This window comes from Zootoca vivipara, chromosome 13 (genome assembly GCF_963506605.1).
Source record: "Zootoca vivipara chromosome 13, rZooViv1.1, whole genome shotgun sequence".
Lineage (NCBI taxonomy): Eukaryota > Metazoa > Chordata > Lepidosauria > Squamata > Lacertidae > Zootoca > Zootoca vivipara.
Window position 1 is genome coordinate 49,675,212 of NC_083288.1, and position 19,649 is coordinate 49,694,860.

At 49.9% G+C, this 19,649-nt stretch overlaps 1 protein-coding gene across 1 annotated transcript in view; it reads left to right on the top strand.

The window, feature by feature from the left end:
• The first annotated feature begins 2,661 nt into the window (after window positions 1-2,661).
• LOC118094999 (hydroperoxide isomerase ALOXE3) overlaps window positions 2,662-19,649 on the top strand; it is a 35,167-nt gene continuing 18,179 nt past the window's right edge. The window contains exons 1-5 of the mRNA XM_035135837.2: window positions 2,662-3,052; window positions 10,016-10,220; window positions 11,612-11,696; window positions 12,626-12,748; window positions 19,135-19,238. Coding sequence (XP_034991728.2) covers window positions 2,906-3,052; window positions 10,016-10,220; window positions 11,612-11,696; window positions 12,626-12,748; window positions 19,135-19,238 — 664 coding nt within the window. The 5' untranslated portion in view covers window positions 2,662-2,905. The remainder of the gene's footprint in view (window positions 3,053-10,015; window positions 10,221-11,611; window positions 11,697-12,625; window positions 12,749-19,134; window positions 19,239-19,649) is intronic.

Below are 19,649 nucleotides of genomic sequence, written 5' to 3' on the forward strand. Positions count from 1 at the left end.
CTAGTGCCCTCCATCTTTCCCAACATCAGGGTCTTTTCCAAGGATTCTTCTCTTCTCATGAGGTGGCCAAAGTATTGGAGCCTCAGCTTCACGATCTGTCCTTCCAGTGAGCACTCAGGGCTGATTTCCTTAAGAATGGATAGGTTTGATCTTCTTGCAGTCCATGGGACTCTCAAGAGTCTCCTCCAGCACCATAATTCAAAAGCATCAATTATTCGGTGATCAGCCTTCTTTATGGTCCATCTCTCACTTCCATACATCACTACTGGGAAAACCATAGCTTTAACTATACGGACCTTTGTTGGCAAGGTGATGTATCTGCTTTTTAAGATGCTGTCTAGGTTTGTCATTGCTTTTCTCCCAAGAATCAGGCGTCTTTTAATTTCGTGACTGCTGTCACCATCTGCAGTGATTATATTGGTTGGGGGGGTTATATTTTGATTTTGTTTTGCGAAGTGCCCTGAGACCTCCAAATATAGGGGGTCAATAGACAACAACAACAACAACAACAACAACAACAACAACAACAACAACAGTGTGTGACCTACCAAGGCCCCCACAGCCCAATCTAGGGGTCTGATTTGCCCTCTTGTATTGCTGCCTGCCTGGAACTGCATTGGGTTGGGGGGACTGGCCCTCTTGGTTGTATCACCTCCCTCAGAAGGGTTTGGGAATGTGGCCTGGGAGAGGGACTTCTCTGTGTTGGCCCCTAAACTGCAGAACTCCCTCCCCACAGCAGTACCCGTGGCACCTTCCCTGCACAGCCTCTGTCAAATGCTGAAGATTCACCTCTTTACACCTGGGCCCTTGACACCCGAGAGCACTTGTGTTTCCAGAGACCACCCTATTCCCGTCACTGCAATCTGTTTTAACTGTATTTCATTTTGAAGGTTTAAATTGCGGGTCATGTGGCCAGCATGACTAAGCCGCTTCTGGTGAAACCAGAGCAGTGCACGGAAACACTGTTTACCTTCCCGCCGGAGCGGTACCTATTTATCTACTTGCACTTTGACATGCTTTCAAACTGCTGGGTTGGCAGGAGCTGGGACCGAGCAACGGGAGCTCACCCCGTCGCAGGGATTCGAACCGCCAAGCTTCTGATCAGCAAGCCCTAGGCTCAGTGGTTTAGACCACAGCGCCACCCGTGTCCCTGTGTCCACAATTTAAGGATGTTGACAAGCTGGAATATGTGTAGAGGAGGGCAGACAAGATGACGAGGAGCCTGGAAACCAAGCCTGACGAGGAACGCTCGAAGGAGTCGGGTAGGTTTAACCTGAAAAAAGAGAGAGGCTGAGAAGAAATACGATAGCCAGGGCTGCCACATGTTCGGATTTCCCCGGATATTATCGAGATTTCAAAGGCGGAATTGGTGTCTGGGGGTCCGGAAGACAGTGTCCTGGATCTTAGGCAAGTCAATCGAAAAATTGTGTTTTGGGGGTGCTTTGTCTTGAGAAAAGCTCAACTAATTTCGGGTCTTCCTGAAAACAGCTCTACAGTTTTGGTGGTTTCCTAAATAAAATCTCCTTCTAAAAAAAGCTCAACAGGGGTGTCCTGGTTCTTACTTTTTGAAACATGGCAACCCTTGGCTTGTTGTTGTTTAGTCGTTTAGTCGTGTCCGACTCCTCGTGACCCCACGGACCAGAGCACGCCAGGCACTCCTGTCTTCCACTGCCTCCCGCAGTTTGGTCAAACTCATGTTCGTAGCTTCGAGAACACTGTCCAACCATCTCGTCCTCTGTCATCCCCTTCTCCTTGTGCCCTCCAAATTTCCCAACATCAGGGTCTTTTCCAGGGAGCCTTCTCTTCTCATGAGGTGGCCAAAGTATAAAGGTAAAGGTAAAGGGACCCCTGACCATTAGGTCCAGTCGTGACCAACTCTGGGGTTGCGTGCTCATCTCGCATTATTGGCCAAGGGAGCCGGCGTATAGCTTCCAGGTCATGTAGCCAGCATGACAAAGCTGCTTCTGGCGAACCAGAGCAGCGCACGGAAACGCCGTTTACCTTCCCGCTGTAGCGGTTCCTATTTATCTACTTGCACTTTGACGTGCTTTCGAACTGCTAGGTTGGCAGGAGCTGGGACTGAGCAACGGGAGCTCACCCCGTCACAGGGATTCGAACCGCCGACCTTCTGATCAGCAAGCCCTAGGCTCAGTGATTTAACCCAAAGCGCCACCTGGGTCCCTGTGGCCAAAGTATAGCCATCTTCAAATATCAAGCGACAAGAAAAGAGATCCAGACTAAGGAACTTCTCGATGGTAAGAGCTGTTCGACAGTGGAGCAGACTCCCTGGAAAGGGGGGCGAATACTCCTCTATTGGAGTTTTTAAAACAGGGGTTGGATGTCTGTCTGTCAGGGACCCTGTAGGGGGTCGTACGAGATGACATTTGACGGCACCTTCCAACTTTACAATTCTGTGACAACAACAACAACAACAGCAACCAAAATGTGAAAACGTATTGCAATATTCATTTTGCTCTTGCTGTGCTCGTCTAAGCCAGCAAGTTTCCTGCAACACATTGCTTGTGTGTGTTTGCAGGGATGCACAAGGGCGCAGCGATGTCCCAATGAGGCGAAGGTTATGAAACAGTTACACAATCAGCCAGTGTGGGTCTTTCTGCAATTTCTTTCTGGGAGCAAATCTGTCTTATTGTCGCCACTGTGAGCCTAGAAGTGGTCACAGCAGAACTTTTGCAGCCAACTGGGGAATCTGATCTGAGCCCCACCCTTCGCATCGCAGCAGCTGCCTGTGGCCTAAACCGCTCTGGAGGAGGGTTGAGAGAGGCGGGGTATTTGTGTGTGCTGTGCAACAGCCCTCGAGGAGGAGCAGGCGAAGCTGTTCATACCTGCCTCGGCACCGACACCGCACAAACCCACGCCATCAGAGCCTCCTCTCGCCTCTTCCCAAATGGCTGCTTACAAGGTCCAGGTGGCCACAGGTGACATCTTGCTGGCGGGCACCTACAGCACCGTCTCCATCACCCTGGTGGGGGCTCGCGGGGAGAGCCCCAAGCAGCGCCTGGACCACCTGGGCAGAGATTTTGTCCGTGGGGCTGTGAGTACCAAGAAGGGAGGGGATCAGGGCTGGGGGAGAGGGTTAAGGTGGCAAACCGGGCATCCTCTCGGGGCTCCTCACTGCTCGTGGGGCGGTGTAAATGCGTAACCGGTTGCTTCTTGTTTGGGGGTGACATACGCTGTCGCTTCTAGGTCTCAACGGGAGGAGGTTGTAGGAAAGAAACACCATGCTTGGTAGAGACTTGGTCAAGGTGTCATTTGGCTCATGTCTGTACTCCCTGGCTTCCCACCCCGGTTGGCACCCGTCTGTCTCAGGAGGCAACGGAGGAGTGCCACTTTGGGGGTGATGTCAAACTGTTGGGGAGTCGCGGCGCCTGCTGCGGCTGCCGTGGCCGAAACGGGAGAGACATGTTTTGTTGCAGCTGGGGCAGACGAAGGCGTCCGGTTGTTGCGGCGTTCCTTCTCTTGGCACTTCGCCCAGAGGTCATTCCTCTTCCAGTTACTGCTGGGGGTACACAACTTGGCTGATTGTCTCCTGTCGGTTGACTGCAGGGGATTCCCACACGGTGGGGGCTGATGTGGCCAGGCTTCAAGTCCCAGCTCCCTGTAGCAAGCAGTGGAAGTTTCTTCCTTCCTTCCTTCCTTCCTTCCTTCCTTCCTTCCTTCCTTCCTTCCTTCCTTCCTTCCTTCCTTTCTCTCTCCCTCTGTCTCTCTGTCTCTCTCTCTTTCTTTCTCCCTCCCTCCCTCCCTCGCTTCCTTCATTCCTCCCTCCCCCCCTCTCTCACACACACTTTTTGCTAGGATCAACTGCCAAGCAGCACTGGCCAAGCCTCCAATCACCCAAACATCTTTAATTTTCCCATAATGTTCCTGGCTCCACCTACATTGCCTCCCAGGACATTTCTGAGCACAATTCAAAGTGTTGGTGCTGACCTTGAAAGCTTTAAACAGCCTCAGCCCAGTATATCTGAAGGAGCTTCTCCACCCCCATCGTTCAGCCTGGACACAGAGGTCCAGCTCCAAGGGCCTTCTGGCGGTTCCCTCATTGCGAGAAGTGAGGTTACAGGAACCAGGCAGAGGGCCTTCTCAGTGGTGGCGCCCGACCTGTGGAACGCCCTCCCGTCAGATGTCAAGGAAATAAACAACTACTGTATCTGATGTTTAGAAGACATCTGAAGGCAGCCCTGTTTAGGGAAGTTTTTAATGTCTGATGTTTTAATGTATTTTTAATCTTTTGTTGGAAGCCGCCCAGAGTGGCTGGGGAAACCCAGCCAGATGGGCGGGGTATAAATAAATTATAATTAATTAATTAATTATTACTATGCCAGGCATTTTGGGGGAAAGAAAATGGCCACTGGCCACAGCCTGAGTCAGCTTCTTTGTTTCATAGCAGGATTGCCATTCTAGTACAGTACTGTAATAATTTTTAAAGAAACCTTTAAAGAGAAAGGAAAGAGAAAAGGAATACTGGTGACCAGCGTTGGCCCTGATGGACCTTCCTGGGTCTCGCAGACGCCCAGCATTGCACAGACTGTTCCCACTGCCACCACCACACCTGTCCTGGCAAGTTAACTTCTAGATTTGGCAATTAAGATTATTGGCTGAAGTTGTGTCTGCAAGACTTAACAGCGTCCCTTTTGATGCAAGAATGTAAAAGCCCTGGGCACAACGTTTGAAAATCGGGGTAAAAAAATAACACCATTGGAAGAGCCTAGTCCAGACTCCTGTTCTCACGGTGGCCAACCAGATGCCCGCAAGGGAAGCCGCAAACGGGTCCTGAGTGCGAGAACACTCTCTGCGCTCGGGATCCCCAACAACTGGGAGTCAGAGGCACATCACCACCTCCAACAACAGAGGCAGTCAACAGACATTGTGGCTAGTAGCCACGGAGTGCCTAATAATAATAATAATAATAATAATAATAATAATAATAACAATGCCTTGCCCTCCTTTGTAATGAAGTCTTTGGCACAACACCCCCACACACTCTGCCCTCCTTGCCCTCCTGCCACTGAGCCTAGAACAGTATGTACTTCTCAAGTATTAAGCCCATCTTTCTCCCTGATTCCCTCGCTATCTTCCCCCTCCTCTGCCACCTCACTGGTATTAAATGTGAGATTGTAAGCTCTGAGGGAGCAGGGCCCGCACCGCTTGCTCCTCCTCGTAAACAGCCAGGCACATTGACCTTGTGGGACCTCTCCAAGCTCAGGAGTAAACTCTACACAAATCCGAAGCAGTTGGACGGCACCGCGTTCGCCTTCTTCCGGCGACTCCTGCACATAGCTGCCAAGTCTCCCGTTTCCCCCGGGAAATCCCCGTTTTTCCAGCTGTTCCTGTTTTGTTTCCCCCCGGTTTATTCTGGCGTGGCGGCCATTTTGGAACTGGGCAGAGCATGCTCAGAAGCGACTTTTGATGCCGCTCTGCCCAGTTCCAAAATGGCTGCAGTGCGACTTCTGGCGCAGCGGCCATTTTGGAACTGGGCAAAGCAGCATCAAAAGTCACTTCTGAGCATGCTCCGCCCAGTACCAAAATGGCGGCAGCGCTACTTCCGGCCCGGTCCCTTATTTCTCTGACAGCAACTTGGCAGGTATGCTCCTGCAGCCGAGCTGGTGCCAGACATCTTGCTTTGCTTCCCTTTGGACCACATCAACGAGGCTGAGAGCGAGGGGGGTCTTGTCATCTGGGCAGCCCAGGCCTCCAAACACACTGCCCAGGCGTGTGCTCTGGGGAAGTCGCTTCAGCGCTGCTAATGCAGCAAAAACAACAGCGGTTACGAGTTCCCGGTCTCTGCAGGTGCTGCTACGATTCTCCAGGTGTTTGGCTCCATCTCCGAAGGCACACTCCGTTGTCTCTCGAGGCAGACAAAAGCCAACTACAAGCCGTACCCCAGAGAGCCAGTGTGGTGTAGTGGTTAAGAGCGGTAGACTCGTAATCTGGGGAACTGGGTTCGCGTCTCCGCTGCTCCACATGCAGCTGCTGGGTGGTACCTTGGGCTAGTCACACTTCTCTGAAGTCTCTCAGCCCCACCCACCTCACAGAGTGTTTGTTGTGGAGGAGGAAGGGAAAGGAGATCGTTAGCCGCTTTGAGACTCCTTCAGGTAGTGATAAAGCGGGATATCAAATCCAAACTATTCTTCTTCTTCTTGCTTTCTGTGCAAGATGTTTTCCCCAGGGAAACGTCCCTTAAAGTCAAGGCATGGCGCTCCTTCTGATACTCTCTTCTCTTTTCACTCATCTTTTTACAGCCCCATTCTCTCTCTGTGTGTGTGTGTGTGCTGTAAGCCAAAAAAATAGCTTATCTCCTGAGTTTACGCCAATAAAACTCAGAAACGCGGGGAGTTAGGAGTCCAGTGTTGTTTTTTGCAAAGCAATAGGTTGCAGTGGGATCATTCCCCAAAGTCGGATCATTCCCCCAAACTGCAAGTCCAGGCAGTGGTATTTATAAAATTCCAAACAAAGCATTTCAATTCTCACCAATCATGCCCCATTTCATGTTTAATACACATGTGCAATAAGCACTGACCATTTCTGCTGGTTAAGTTTTGATTCCCGCCGTGTTCTGCTAAATTGCGTTAGTGTGCATGTTGAGAAACTGTGTTACGTGTAGCCATTTGCACCATGTAGCAACTTACGTTCTAGCTTTGAGCTGTATCTTTGTGATTCACATATTAGCTGTACAGAATTCCCGCCCCAATTGGTGTGTGTGTGTGTGTGTGTGTGTGTGTGTGTGTGTGTGTGGCAACTTGCAAAATCATCAGTTTCGTAAAGCGACAGGTAACCATAACTTCTCTATTAGAAGCACACTCACATTTACATTATCACATTTATTGTAGCGCTTTGGGCCGCCAGCACATCTCTCTCTTTCCTGTAGCTCAGGGGTAGAGCCTTGGATGCCAGGATCAGTCCCCAGCATCTCCAACCAGGGTTACAAAACACTCGCATCAGAAACCCTGCCAGATCCACCTTGACAATCCTGAGTTTGATGGACCAGTGGTCTGACTCTGCACAAGGACTATGTCCCATCTTGCCAACTCTCTCTCTCCAGAACCCCTAAAGATTGTCCCTGGGTTGTTTTTAGACTGGAAGAGGGTGCTGCAGAAATGGGTGGTCTTTCATGACTTCTAGGCCACCGGTGGGTAACTTAGCTTATGCATGCATGGGCCGTAAGAAAATAATAAGAGCCCGCTGGATCAGGCCAAGCTCCATCTAGGCCAGCATCCTGTTCTCACAGATCATGCCTGTAAGAAACCAACAAGCAGGATCCAAGCACGAGAGCAAAACTCTCCCCACTTGTGGTTTCTAGCAACTGGTCTTCAGAAACATCGCTGCCATCGCCCACCCCCTCCTCCTCCATGAATTTGCCTAATCCTCTTTTCAAGCCATCTAGGCTGGTGGCCACCCCTATCTCCTGTGGCAGGGAGTTCCACAGTTGAACTGGGTGAAGGAGGACTTTATCTGTCTCACGCTCACTGGAAGGACAGATCCTGAAGCTGAGGCTCTAATACTTTGGCCACCTCATGAGAAGAGAAAAATCATTGGAAAAGACCCTGATGTTGGGAAAGATGGAGGGCACTAGGAGAAGGGGACGACAGAGGACGAGATGGTTGGACAGCGTTCTTGAAGCTATGAACATGAGTTTGACTAAACTGCGGGAGGCAGTGGAAGACAGGAGTGCCTGGCGTGCTCTGGTCCATGGGGTCATGAAGAGTCGGACATGACTAATGGACTAAACAACAACAACATCTGTCTCACATCTTCCGATGATAAATCCAGTGGCCTCATTTGCAAAGGCTGGCCTACATAGAGTAAGGAAGAGCTGTTGACCAACCTCTCGTCCTTGCGTTTGCCTAATCCTTTCCCAAACGACAGAGATGCTGTTTGCTCTAGATTGCGGTTAATGGTATTCACCACAAGGCCAGGAGGAGGAGGAGGAGGAGGAGGAGGAGGAGGAGGAGGAGGAGGAGGAGGAGGAGGAGGAGGAGGCAGAAGATCCCATGGAGAAATAACTCCAGAAATTGCTTCTAGGGGGCAATATGGGAGCAAATGGTCATTAAAGGACCAAGAGCTTTGCTTGGAGCCAGTGCCGATTTATGTACAAGCTAAACAAGCTATATAGCTTAGGGCCCCACTCTCTTCGGGGCCGCAAAAAAATTTAAAGGAAAAAAAACTGAATGTAAATTTCCAATATATAAGATAAAAAACCAAATAAACTTTGATAAAATACATATTTTGTTATGTGCAAATGGCTTTAGATACTTATTAGGTCCATAAATCCTATACAGTGGAACCTCGGTTTATGAACACCTCGGTTTATGAATTTTCGGTTTATGAACGCCGCAGACCCATCTGGAACGGATTGATTCACTTTTCATTACTTTCAATGGGAAAGTTCGCTTCAGTTTATGAACGCTTCAGTTTAAGTACTCTGCAGACCGTCTCGAACAGATTAATCCACTTTCCATTACTTTCAATGGGAAAGTTCACTTCAGTTTATGAACGCTTCAGTTTATGAACAGACTTCCGGAACCAATTGTGTTCATAAACCGAGGTACCACTGTATAGCATATATTCAACACACAAAAACAGCGACAATTTGTTGTTGACAAAGGACAGCTGGACATATAAAGGGCCCCATTACCTTCGGTAGCTTAGGGCAGGCATCCCCAAACTGCAGCCCTCCAGATGTTTTGGCCTACAACTCCCATGATCCCTAGCTAACAGGACCAGTGGTCAGGGATGATGGGAATTGTAGTCCAACACATCTGGAGGGCCGAAGTTTGGGGATGCCTGGCTTAGGGCCTCATCAAACCTAAATCCGGCCCTGCTTGGAGCTGTCCACAGGATCAATCCAAGACATTTTGGCACCTGAGGAGAACCAGGGAACGGCGGCCTCCTGCCCACCCCACCCCCCACCCCCGCCAATTTAGTGAGATGGAGGTGATGGTGTGGAAGCAATTCTGCTTCCACTGAAACAAAGTGCAAAACCAGATTTCTAAAGACAATTCCAGTACACACTACTCTGTAGCCCCCACACAATGAAATGTGGTGTTTGGGGCCCCTAGTGACCCACCAGGTTTATCTGTTTAAGGGCGCCGTTGGCAACTTGGGACAGATCAAGGTGATCAAGGGCCTTGGAACCAAGCAGGAAAGAAAGGATTCACTCATTCATTAGATTTAGCCAAATTCCTGCTTCCCCATATCAGTACAGTGGTACCTCGGTTTTTGAGCGCCTTGGAAGCGGAACATTTCTGTTTTCGAACGCCGGAAACCTGGAAGTAATTGCTTCTGTTTTCGAACGTGCCTCAGCAGTCGACATAGCTGCCAAGTCTTCCGTTTTCCCCGGGAAATCCCCGTTTTCCCAGCTGTTCCTAGCTGAAAAAAACGGATTTTTTTTTGTTTTTCCCTGGTTTGTTCTGGCGCGGCGGACATTTTGGAACTGGGCGGAGCATGCTCAGAAGCGACTTTTGATGCTGCTTTGCCCAGTTCCAAAATGGCTGCAGTGCGACTTCTGGCGCGGCGGCCATTTTGGAACTGGGCAAAGCAGCATCAAAAGTCACTTCTGAGCATGGTCCGCCCAGTTCCAAAATGGCGGCAGCGCTACTTCCGGTCTGCTATTTCAAGCCTGGTATGGCAGGTATTGCAGTCGAACGGCTTCTGCGGCATGTTTTTTCAATTATTCCAATTGAAATTGCAGACTGCCTTTTGCACCTTGGTTTTCGAACATTTCGGAAGTTGAACGGTCTTCGGGAACGGATTGCGTTTGAGAACCGAGGTACCTCTGTAGCTGAGAGACCTTAGGAAAAAGAGGGTGCCTACTTTTAGGTCCCTCTTCTCTCCCCTGTAATCCGAGCTCTGCCTGAGTGCTGACCCGAAGTTTTTGGCTGGGTGAAAGGGTGTTTGGAGAGGAATCTCTGTATTTCTTCTTCTTCTTCTTCTTTTGCAATCTAGTGCATTGCACTTTTAAAGCTCCCCTTCCAGACCAGGTTTCCCTTTGTGTGTCTAGGTAGACGACTACGAGGTGCTGATCGAACAGGACCTGGGCCCCATCCATCTGATCCGCCTGCACAAGGAGCCGTACTTATTCTTCCCCACGGACAACTGGTTCTGCAATTTCGTCAGGGTGACGACCCCACAGGGGGAGACGTACAACTTCCCTTCCTACCAGTGGCTGGAGGGCTCCTGCACCTTGACCCTGAGGGAGGGGGCAGGTACTGGTCCCCTCTCTCCCTTCCCAGGGATTGGGGGTGGGTGTTCACTGAACCAAGCAGGCCCAAAGCTTTGTGGGTTTTCATTCTGCAGAAGCAGTGATGGAGAGACGATGGAGGAGAAGCGTTGCTGTTGCTTGTGTCCGTGCTGGTTTGGTAATGGTAACCAGAACTATAACCAGCAAGCAAAAGGAGGGGCTCGATCCGGGATGGGAGACTGTCAATTTTGCTTGGTTTCTCATTTTCCCAGGCTTAAATTCAGCCCTCCACCTTTCCACACCAGTTTACAAGCTAGAGCAAAAACGCGAGACCTCGTGAAAACTCGTGTTAATGTGAAATATTCCCTCTTTGCATGTGGTTTGGCCTCGTACGGACATTTTCTCAATGCTGTTTTCTCCGACACATGCATTTTCGGCTACATATTGCTTGGCTGCATTGCAAAAGCTCAGAGAAGTGCAAATTTCAAAGGGTGGCTGTGCATCAGTTTGTACAAATCACACACACACAAAATCTGTCTTAAGTGCGAATGGGAATGAATTACTTCCCAGGTTTGAGACGTCTTGCTCTCTCTCTCTTTCTCTTGCACACAAGCACACGTTCATAGAATCGCCATGGATTCATCCACGGAAACGGTCTAATGGAATGGAGAGAGGGTATCTCTGGGCATGTGCAGAGGGCACATCATTCAGGAGTAACTACAGCGTGTTAGGAAGCAGCAGGGCTTTGCTGGCAAAGAGTACGGCTCGTAGGCAAGCTTCCCCCTGTAGCCTTATCAGCTACTAAGGGTCCTTTAAGTTGCGCCCAGGCAGGACAGAGACAGTCAAAAATGACACCGGGGGTTGAATTCAGAGAAAGAATTTAATTTCTTATTAATAAGAGACTCTAGGTGATCAGCTCACGACAAGAGTAGAGAAACACAAATTGCAAAGCTTCTTATACACTTTCTTGGGCTCCTTTCCCCCTCCTCTGTAAATGTGCGCACGCAAGGGGGTCACAAGTACATATAATGATCTTCCTGTGTCCGGTCCTTTGCATAAACACATGCTGACTCATGCTACCCCGGTAGCATCTTCCAGCAGCCTTGAGTGCCTGTTCTCTGTGCGTCAGACTGATAGCGTCAGACAAGACAGTCATCCGGCCTTGATAGCTTAGCAAGGCATTCTGTCTGGCTTACCCTTTGGCACACAGAGAGGCAAAGAGAGCAATTGGGGGTGGGGGTGGCTAAGCCATGCACTCAGAATTATACAATGCAGACTATATGATCAGATTTAGCTCAATAACACAATTGGCAAATCTCTCCCTTCACTCCCCCCCCTCCTTCTCATTTGGCTCATTAGATTAATTACCATTTACCTGGTCTCCTCTTCTCTCTCTCCCTATCTCTGTCCCTCCAGCCAAAACGGTTTGCGATGACAAAGGAAACCCCCAACTCGTGGAGCATCGCAAGGAAGAGCTGAAGAAACGGCAGGAATCCTATGGGTCAGTAAAACACATCTCTTTAGGCTGAGATGGGGGCAGGGAACCTCTGGCCCTCGGGAAACGCATGCGGCCCTTCAAAGCCTCTCTTTATGGCTCCTGGAACTCTCTCTACAAGCCATGACCTCTCTCCTACGTTGCATCCCTTACTGGCCCCGGAGGGCTCCTTCCTTGAGAGCTTTTGCCTGGCAGGATTTACTGAGTCCGTGATTGTTGGTCTTTTAATTTATTGGATTCTCCACAGAAATGGTCATTGCTCCATAAATAAGATGGGATGGAATTTTGAGGAGGGTGGTGTTGTGTGAGCACCGCGAAAAGCTTGCAGATGTGAACAGGACCAGGTCCACAATTAACTGCCACACGGACTTGGAATCATAGCTCTTAGAATTTTGAAGTGTCAGGCATAGCTCTAGTAGCAGAGTTTTCCTGCACAGCGCAGAAGCTAGTAGAGGTGGAAATGATTAGTCGGCTAGACGCAGAATAACTATTTACAGGATTTATTAAAAGAAAAGAAAACCTCTGCATACAAAGCAAAGCAAAATAAATCCTTACTCTCTCTCTCTCTCCAACCATACGCAGCACTCCTACTCCTAACACCCACAAGAAACAACTGTGCTAGCATTCCCAGATAACAGAGTTCAGTGCTGGTCATTAACCAATGAGAGAGTTGTTGCCAGGCCAGGCAGACCTTGGCTTTCTGCCAAGAGTAAATTGGCACTGCCTTGAGTTAATTGTGTGAGGCAAGAATCTGTAAGTTTCCCATGAGAACCAATTATCAGAAACCGAACAATAGCATTAGCTCAACAGGGCTAAAGGCCATCGCGACATCCTGTGGCAATGAGTTCCATAGCTGACTTCTGAGTTGCTCAAAGATGGACTTCCTTCTGGGTGACCTCCTCCCCCCTCACCGGGCTCTTCTTTGTTTGCTGCAGCTGGAAGGAGTACGCCCCAGGCTGGCCGAGGTGCGTCGACGCGAAAAGCACCGAAGATCTGGATTCCAATTCGAAGTACTTGTTCACCAAGTCCTCTGTCTTTGCCCTGCGCACCGTCAAATCGTGAGTTGCTTTGGCCATGGGGCTTGCGTGGATCGGGAGCAGGGGGTGGGATCTGTAGCCCTATTTTCTCATAAGGGGGGAGAGAGAGAGAGAGAGAGAGAGAGAGAGAGAGAGAGAGAGAGACGGCTGTGATTTCACTCTCAAATTTGTCAGAAGCCAGAAATTAAATTAAGATGGAGGACCGAAACATCACTTTTGGCGTGGCGTCGTCCATTTTTTGGCATAAGTTCAGACGCCTCTTGAGATATTGTCTCCAAATTCAGCACAATAATTTCCAAGGTGGGGTGGTGTTCCTTGCCAATGCTTTCGATGCTGGCTGCCATTTTGATTCAAGATGGCGGACAGAACTATGACTTTGGCATGGCATCGCCTACCTTTTGCCTTGGTTCAGCTGCCTATCGAGATATACCTACCAAATGTGGCATGAGGGTTCTCAGGGTAGTCGTGGACATTTAGCTGTCATGCGCCATTTGGTGGAATAAACCATGCCGGTGACCTAACTTCACCCAATTTCAGGCGTGACTGGTCCAAATTCACAAATTACGCTACCCATTTAAAAATACCAATATTCCTAATGTTTCCTAAAGATCCTTGGGCAGTGCCAGGCGCTTCCCACTAGTTTAAAAAAACTAAAGTAAGGAAAAAATGAGGACCAGAAACTTGAAACCAATTTGTAGCACAGATACAGTGGTACCTTGGTTCTCAAACTTAATCCATTCCAGATGTCCGTTCCAAAACCAAAGCGTTCCAAAACCAAGGCGCGCTTTTCCATTGAAAGTAATGCAAGGCGGATTAATCCGTTCCAGACTTTTATAAGCAACCCCTAAAACAGCAATCTAACATGAATTTTACTATCTAACGAAACCATTGATCCATGGGCGTAGGCAGGGGGGGCAGGAGGGGGCAGCTGCCCCCCCTAGAAGCAAAAAAATTAATGTATTTTACAGACCATAACCAGCACTTTTCCCCTCCAAAAACTGAAGTGGAAAGAGCTTTGCTTTAGCAAGAGCAGCTAAGTCTCCGCTTGCTGGGGGGGGGGGACACAGCAGTAACAAAAACACATCAAATAAATAAAGCAAAGTGGCTACCAGTAGTTAAGCAGTTAAGACAATGGAGCATATATCCCCAGGCAAGATTCGATAGCTGACCATTTCACCCTATTGTTCTTAAGTGGGAGTTGTTAATGAGCATTCAGGAGCATTAAGAGTTCTATTGGCGATTTAATGAGGGTGCAGACTCAGAGGATTCAATTTGACTAAGGTGGCTCTGCAAGGCTAAAAAGAAGTGAATAAGAAGGGGGGGAGGCTGTAGCTTTGACAGACACAGTGATGTTTATAAAAAGCATTGGTGTTCCAGTCTGCCCCTCCGCCTGCATCTGTATACTGTAAATCAGGGGTGGCCACCTCCCAAGAGACTCTGATCTACTCAGAGTTTAAAACTGGGGGTGATCTACCCCCTTTTGGGGGGTTCAGGTCAAAGCTGTTGAGTTTTTTTTAAAGGGAGGGAAGCCCTGTTTTGGGGGGTTTAGGTCAAACTTGTTGAGCTTCTTTTAGGAGGGAGGGAGGCCCATTTTTGTTTAGGGCTTCAGGTCATAGTTCAACTTTTTTGAGGGAGGAGGATAATTTTGGGTGAGCTTTTTTTAGGGGTGCCAGTGACCTACCAGTGATCTACCACAGACATCCAGTGATCTACTGGTAGATCACAATCTACCTGTTGGACGTGCCTGCTGTAAATCAAGCAGAGAGAAAGCTGCTTACAAGGCTCCTGTACATGCAGAGTTCCAGCATCACAGCGTCACCCAGAGGCACCCACAAATATGAGTTATCCCTCTCTCTATTTCTTCCTTCCTTCCCTCCCTCTTCCATCCTTAATAAAATACGGGGGGGGGCAGATAAGCCCCACATAGAAAGCCCATCAACATGGGGGGATGACTCTTTCAAATACGGTATTTACCAGTAATTGGGGGGGGGCACCTAGGCCTCTAGGAGTTGGATGCTATGCCTAGGAGTAGGACAATTCAAGAAAGCAGAATGATGCATATGCTATGGTAATATATCAATAGAATCATAGAATTGTAGTCGGAAGGGACCACAAGGGTCATCTAGTCCAACCCCCTGCAATGCAGGATTTTTTTCCTAAGGTGGGGCTTGAACCATGGTTGAAATATTATGCTGATATGCAGCAACGCCTCGGAGCCGTTGTGGCTGCGGCCGTGTCTTGCCTCGCCCTCGCCCGCCCTGCCACCCCCTCTCGCCTGCCCGACCCTCCCGTCCTCTCCAGCCAAGCAGGGTAGCCGCCAACGCTACCAGCCCCAGAAGCACAAGGTGGCCTCTGCTGCCACCGCCACGATGTCATCAGGCCCGTTGGCCCTTTAGCCCCGCCCACTTTGTGGCCCCTCCCCTTCTGTGCCTTGTCCCCGCCCCTGAACAACCATGGCTTGCCCCCCCCCTAGTTTTGATCCTGGCTACGCCCCTGCATTGATCCATAAAATGAAAGCAATAATCAATGTACTGTACTATAAAATAAATAAGACAATTAATTTTTTTCCCCTACCTGCACTGATGATAGTCATTGTTTGGATGAGGGGCTTTTATCCATTTCCGCAGTCACACAATCAATCAATTAGTAGCTGAACTGGGTTCCACAGCTCAAAAACAGTCACAAAAACAAATTAACCAAAAAAGCCTCAAAAATGCAAAATAAATAGCAGCAGCAGCAGCAGCAGCAGCAACAACAACAACAACAACAACATATTTATACCCCGCCAATCTGGCTGAGTTTTCCCTCTGGGCAGGGCTGGTGATAGGGTTTTTTGCACCCTAGGTGAGACCACCTTCTGGCGCTCCCCCCCCCCGGGGCGTATGCCTCCTCCCTGCAGGCCTGGCCCAGCCTTCACCCCCTTCCCTTCCCAGCCTCCCTCCCACTTAACTGCAACGTCGACGGCTGGGTTGCTCTGGCCGCCCTCGGGCTTCAGCCACGGACCCCCGGGCACAACAGCAGCTGCTCCCACCTGCCCGAGAAGTAGAGCGTGGCAACAGCGCCTGGAGCCAAAGGCCTGGCTCTGGTGCGCGCGTGCCGCAGGAAGGGGCTGCTCTCGCCCCACGTGTCCTCCACATGCTGCTGCCCTCGGCGCTCCGGGCACGCCTGGGCTGCACCGGCACCGCTGCTGCCGCCTGCCCTGGACGCGGGTAGGTGGCGTCGGGGTGCAGCGGCCATGCGGCAGAGCGAGTCCTGCGAAGCCAGCAGCGCTCCCCGTCGTGCCAGTGCCCCCTCCATTTTGGCGCCCTAGGCAACTGCCTAGTTCGCCTTAATGGACGCGCCGGCCCTGACTCTGGGCTGCTCCCAATCAAGTATTGAAAACAATACAGCAATAACAAAAGCGCCAAACTTAATCCGTTCCAGAAGTCTGTTTGACTTCAGAAATGTTTGAAAACCAAGGCGCAGCCTCTGATTGGTGCAGGTGCTCGGGAAACAATAGCCAAAAACCACATCGGACGTTCGGCTTCCGAAAAACGTTTGAAAACCGGAACACTTCCTTCCAGGTTTCTGGTGTTTGGGAATCAAGGCGTTTGAGAACCAAGGTACCACTGTACTGCCGTTTGAGCTCCGGCCCATTGTGTGCTTTGATCATGCCAAGGTCTCTGAGCTGGTGTGGAGCTTGGCAGCCTCCTTCCGACCACGTCACCCCATCCCAAGCAAACAGGTGAACCATCCCGTTCTCCAGGAGTGCCACATTTCACAATCCCAGGGCACCTCTGCTTTTTTCAACCCACACTGCCCAGACAGCCCTGCCTGAGAGCAGCGATACCATCAGCATCTCTTGCCTAACCTGTCAATCTGGGTCAGAGATGCTTGGAATCTGAGACTTGGCTGAACCGCCTGCACCTTCTCCCCTGCCACCTTGGCAAAGTTTCAAGGCTCACAGCGGCAAAACGCCAAGAGAAATTCCTGCCCCCGTGCTCTGCGCCTCCTTCACTCTCCCCCGAGATTCGTCATCACGGGGCTGCTTTGAGGAGAGAAACACGATGCAGATGGATAGTTTTAGATGCCACAGACTTAAAGACCTTGTGGTGGTGTAGTGGTTAGAGCAGTGTGTGGTCAATGCCTCTCCCCAAGACCCCGTTAATGGGGGTACCCTGATCTTGACACCGCCAAGGGGGTGGGGTCACTGCCTCACGCCCCTCCCTTCAGGAAGATAGCCTAAAGCAGGCACCCCCAAACTTCGGCCCTCCAGATGTTTTGGACTACAATCCCCATCATCCCTGACCTCTGGTCCTGTTAGCTAGGGATCATGGGAGTTGTAGGCCAAAACATCTGCAGGGCCGCAGTTTGGGGATGGCTGTGCTAGGACCTGGGAGAGACCAGGGTTCAAATGCCCACTTGGCCGCGAAGCCAGCCACTGCCTCTCAGCCTAACCTACCTCGCAAGGTTGTTGTGGAGATTAAATGAGGAGTGGGAGGAGAACCATATATACCGCCTTGAGATGGAGGAAAAGGTGGGGATATTAATGCAATAGATATATAAATCCTCTAATATTATTGGGTTCATTTTTCTTCACCACAGAAATAAGGGACAATATTATTTCTGCATTGATTCATATAAAAATGATGATGATTTTTATGAGTGAAATGACCGCTCCCCACATTAAATGGGGGGCGACTTTTGCGTGGTCGTGTGCGCAGCTCCCCTGGATCCCTCACTGGTAGTTCAGATCTGGCACTACCTTACCAGGCTGGATACCTGGGGTCTCCGCCTACCCCAGCCAATCGTCCAATCTCACCTGGGGAGGTGTTGCCAGGGGACTGACCAGGTAAGGGGAGGGACTGTCCAGCTCACACAATAGGATTTGAATCTTACCTGCTAAGCAGCAGTCGGCTCCAGAGCTTCTCCCACCCTCCACAGCCACACCCTCATTAAAAAAAAATTTTTTTTGGCAGGTTAACCTCTCTTTATCACAGGTACGCAGGCGCTGCTACGTCAGGGCCACTGTTGAAGGGCCGGAAAGGAATTTCCCTGCATTGGCAGGTTTCGCCTTTCCTGTAGCAATACGTCACAACTTTGACAGTTTTAGGTCTTGGGCAGAATCCTTTAGGCTATCTTCCTGAAGGGAGGGGCGTGAGCATAGCTGCCAAGTCTCCCGTATTCCCCGGGAAACCCCCGTTTTTCCAGCTGTTCCCAGCCGGAAAAAAACGGATTTTTTTGTTTCCCCCCGGTTTATTCTGGCGCGGCGGCCATTTTGGAACTGGGTGGAGCATGCTCAGAAGCGACTTTTGGTGCTGCTTTGCCCAGTTCCAAAATGGCTGCAGCGTGACTTCTGGTGCGACGGCCATTTTGGAACAGGGCAGAGCAGCATCAAAAGTAGCTTCTGAGCATGCTCCGCCCAGTTCCAAAATGGCGGCAGCGCTACTTCCAGTCTTCTACTTCCGGTCCAGTCCCTTATTTCTCAGGCCGGAACTTGGCAGCTATGGGCGTGAGGCGGTGACCTCACCCCCTTTGCGTCGTCAAGATCAGGGTACCCCCGTTAAAGGGGTCTTGGGGAGAGGCATTGACCACACACCGAGAGGTTGTCATTGCTCTCCCCCTCCAGCGGCGGCGAACGGGGGGGGGCTCTCTCTCTGCTTGTTCTCCAGAGCCAGCCCAATCCCCACACATTCTGGATAACCCTGAAGTCCCCCAGATCCCCGGCTCTGGGGACTGGGAAGGATAAACACCTAATGCCTGAGCCAAGGTCTCCCTAGACCGGAATCTTAATAAAGTTGTGGCCAATTTGAATCCCATAACACGTTGTCTAGAGTCATTATTCCGCTCAGGGGTAGCCTGGGGTTTTGGGGGACTCCGCCTGTCCACGCAAAATATAGTACAGGCCTTTGGCTGCTTACTGTTCTATAGACTTCTAAATGTGTTTGTGGGAGAGGGGTTATTGTTTTGTTGCTTCTGGATTAGCTATTTATTTGTGCTTTTATCTTATATTTTTATCTTGTGAACCACCCTGAGATCTTTTGACAAATCAAATAAATAAATAAATAAATATTATCATTAGATACAGGCAATAAGACATCTTGCTTGCCGAACCCCACTTATCAAACTTTCTGACTGTTCACGCTAGCATGCTGGCATAACTGCCCACTGAGAGATCCCTATAGAGGTGCCCCTTCCATTTCCACAGACATTTAATTATCCAACTTGAAGGCAAACATCACAGATTTTCTGACCAATCAAATGCATGCCTGCGCCCTTCTGGCTGTGCTCAGTGACGCCACCTGCTGGCGTTTCCTGGAAATTAAATAGGGCAAGATGCGGTTGACTCATATGGAGAAAAACGGGGTGCGGTCAGTAGATTTCAAAGCTGCCCCCCCCCCCCCGTTGATTGTGCTCCTTTCCCTCAGGGAACTTGAGATGCGGCTGAAAGGCTTCTCCAAGCTGACGGAGTCGTGGAAGAACCTGGACGACATTCGCAGAGTCTTCTGGTTCATGAAAACACCTGTCACAGGTGAGTCTCCTCTCTGCCCTGAGCAGACAAAAATAGCTGGATCTGACCAAGAGTGGACAATAAATGACATGCTTCTCTAATGAACCATTCTCCCCACTCCCGCCACTCGCTGCCTAAGGATAATTTTACGTGAGGATTTAAATATGCACGACACTCCTTTTAAATATACAAGGTGTGACCGGAAAGTTTGGTAAATGGTCACAGAAATCGGAGAGCAAGAAATATTCGAACATACAGTGGTACCTTTAGAAAGCATCTCAAGGCAGCCCTGTTTAGGGAAGCTTTTAATGTTTGATGGATTTCTGTATTTTAATATTCTGTTGGAAGCCGCCCAGAGTGCCTGGGGGAACCCGGCCAGATGGGCGGGATATAAATAATATATTATTATTATTGTTGTTGTTATTATTATTA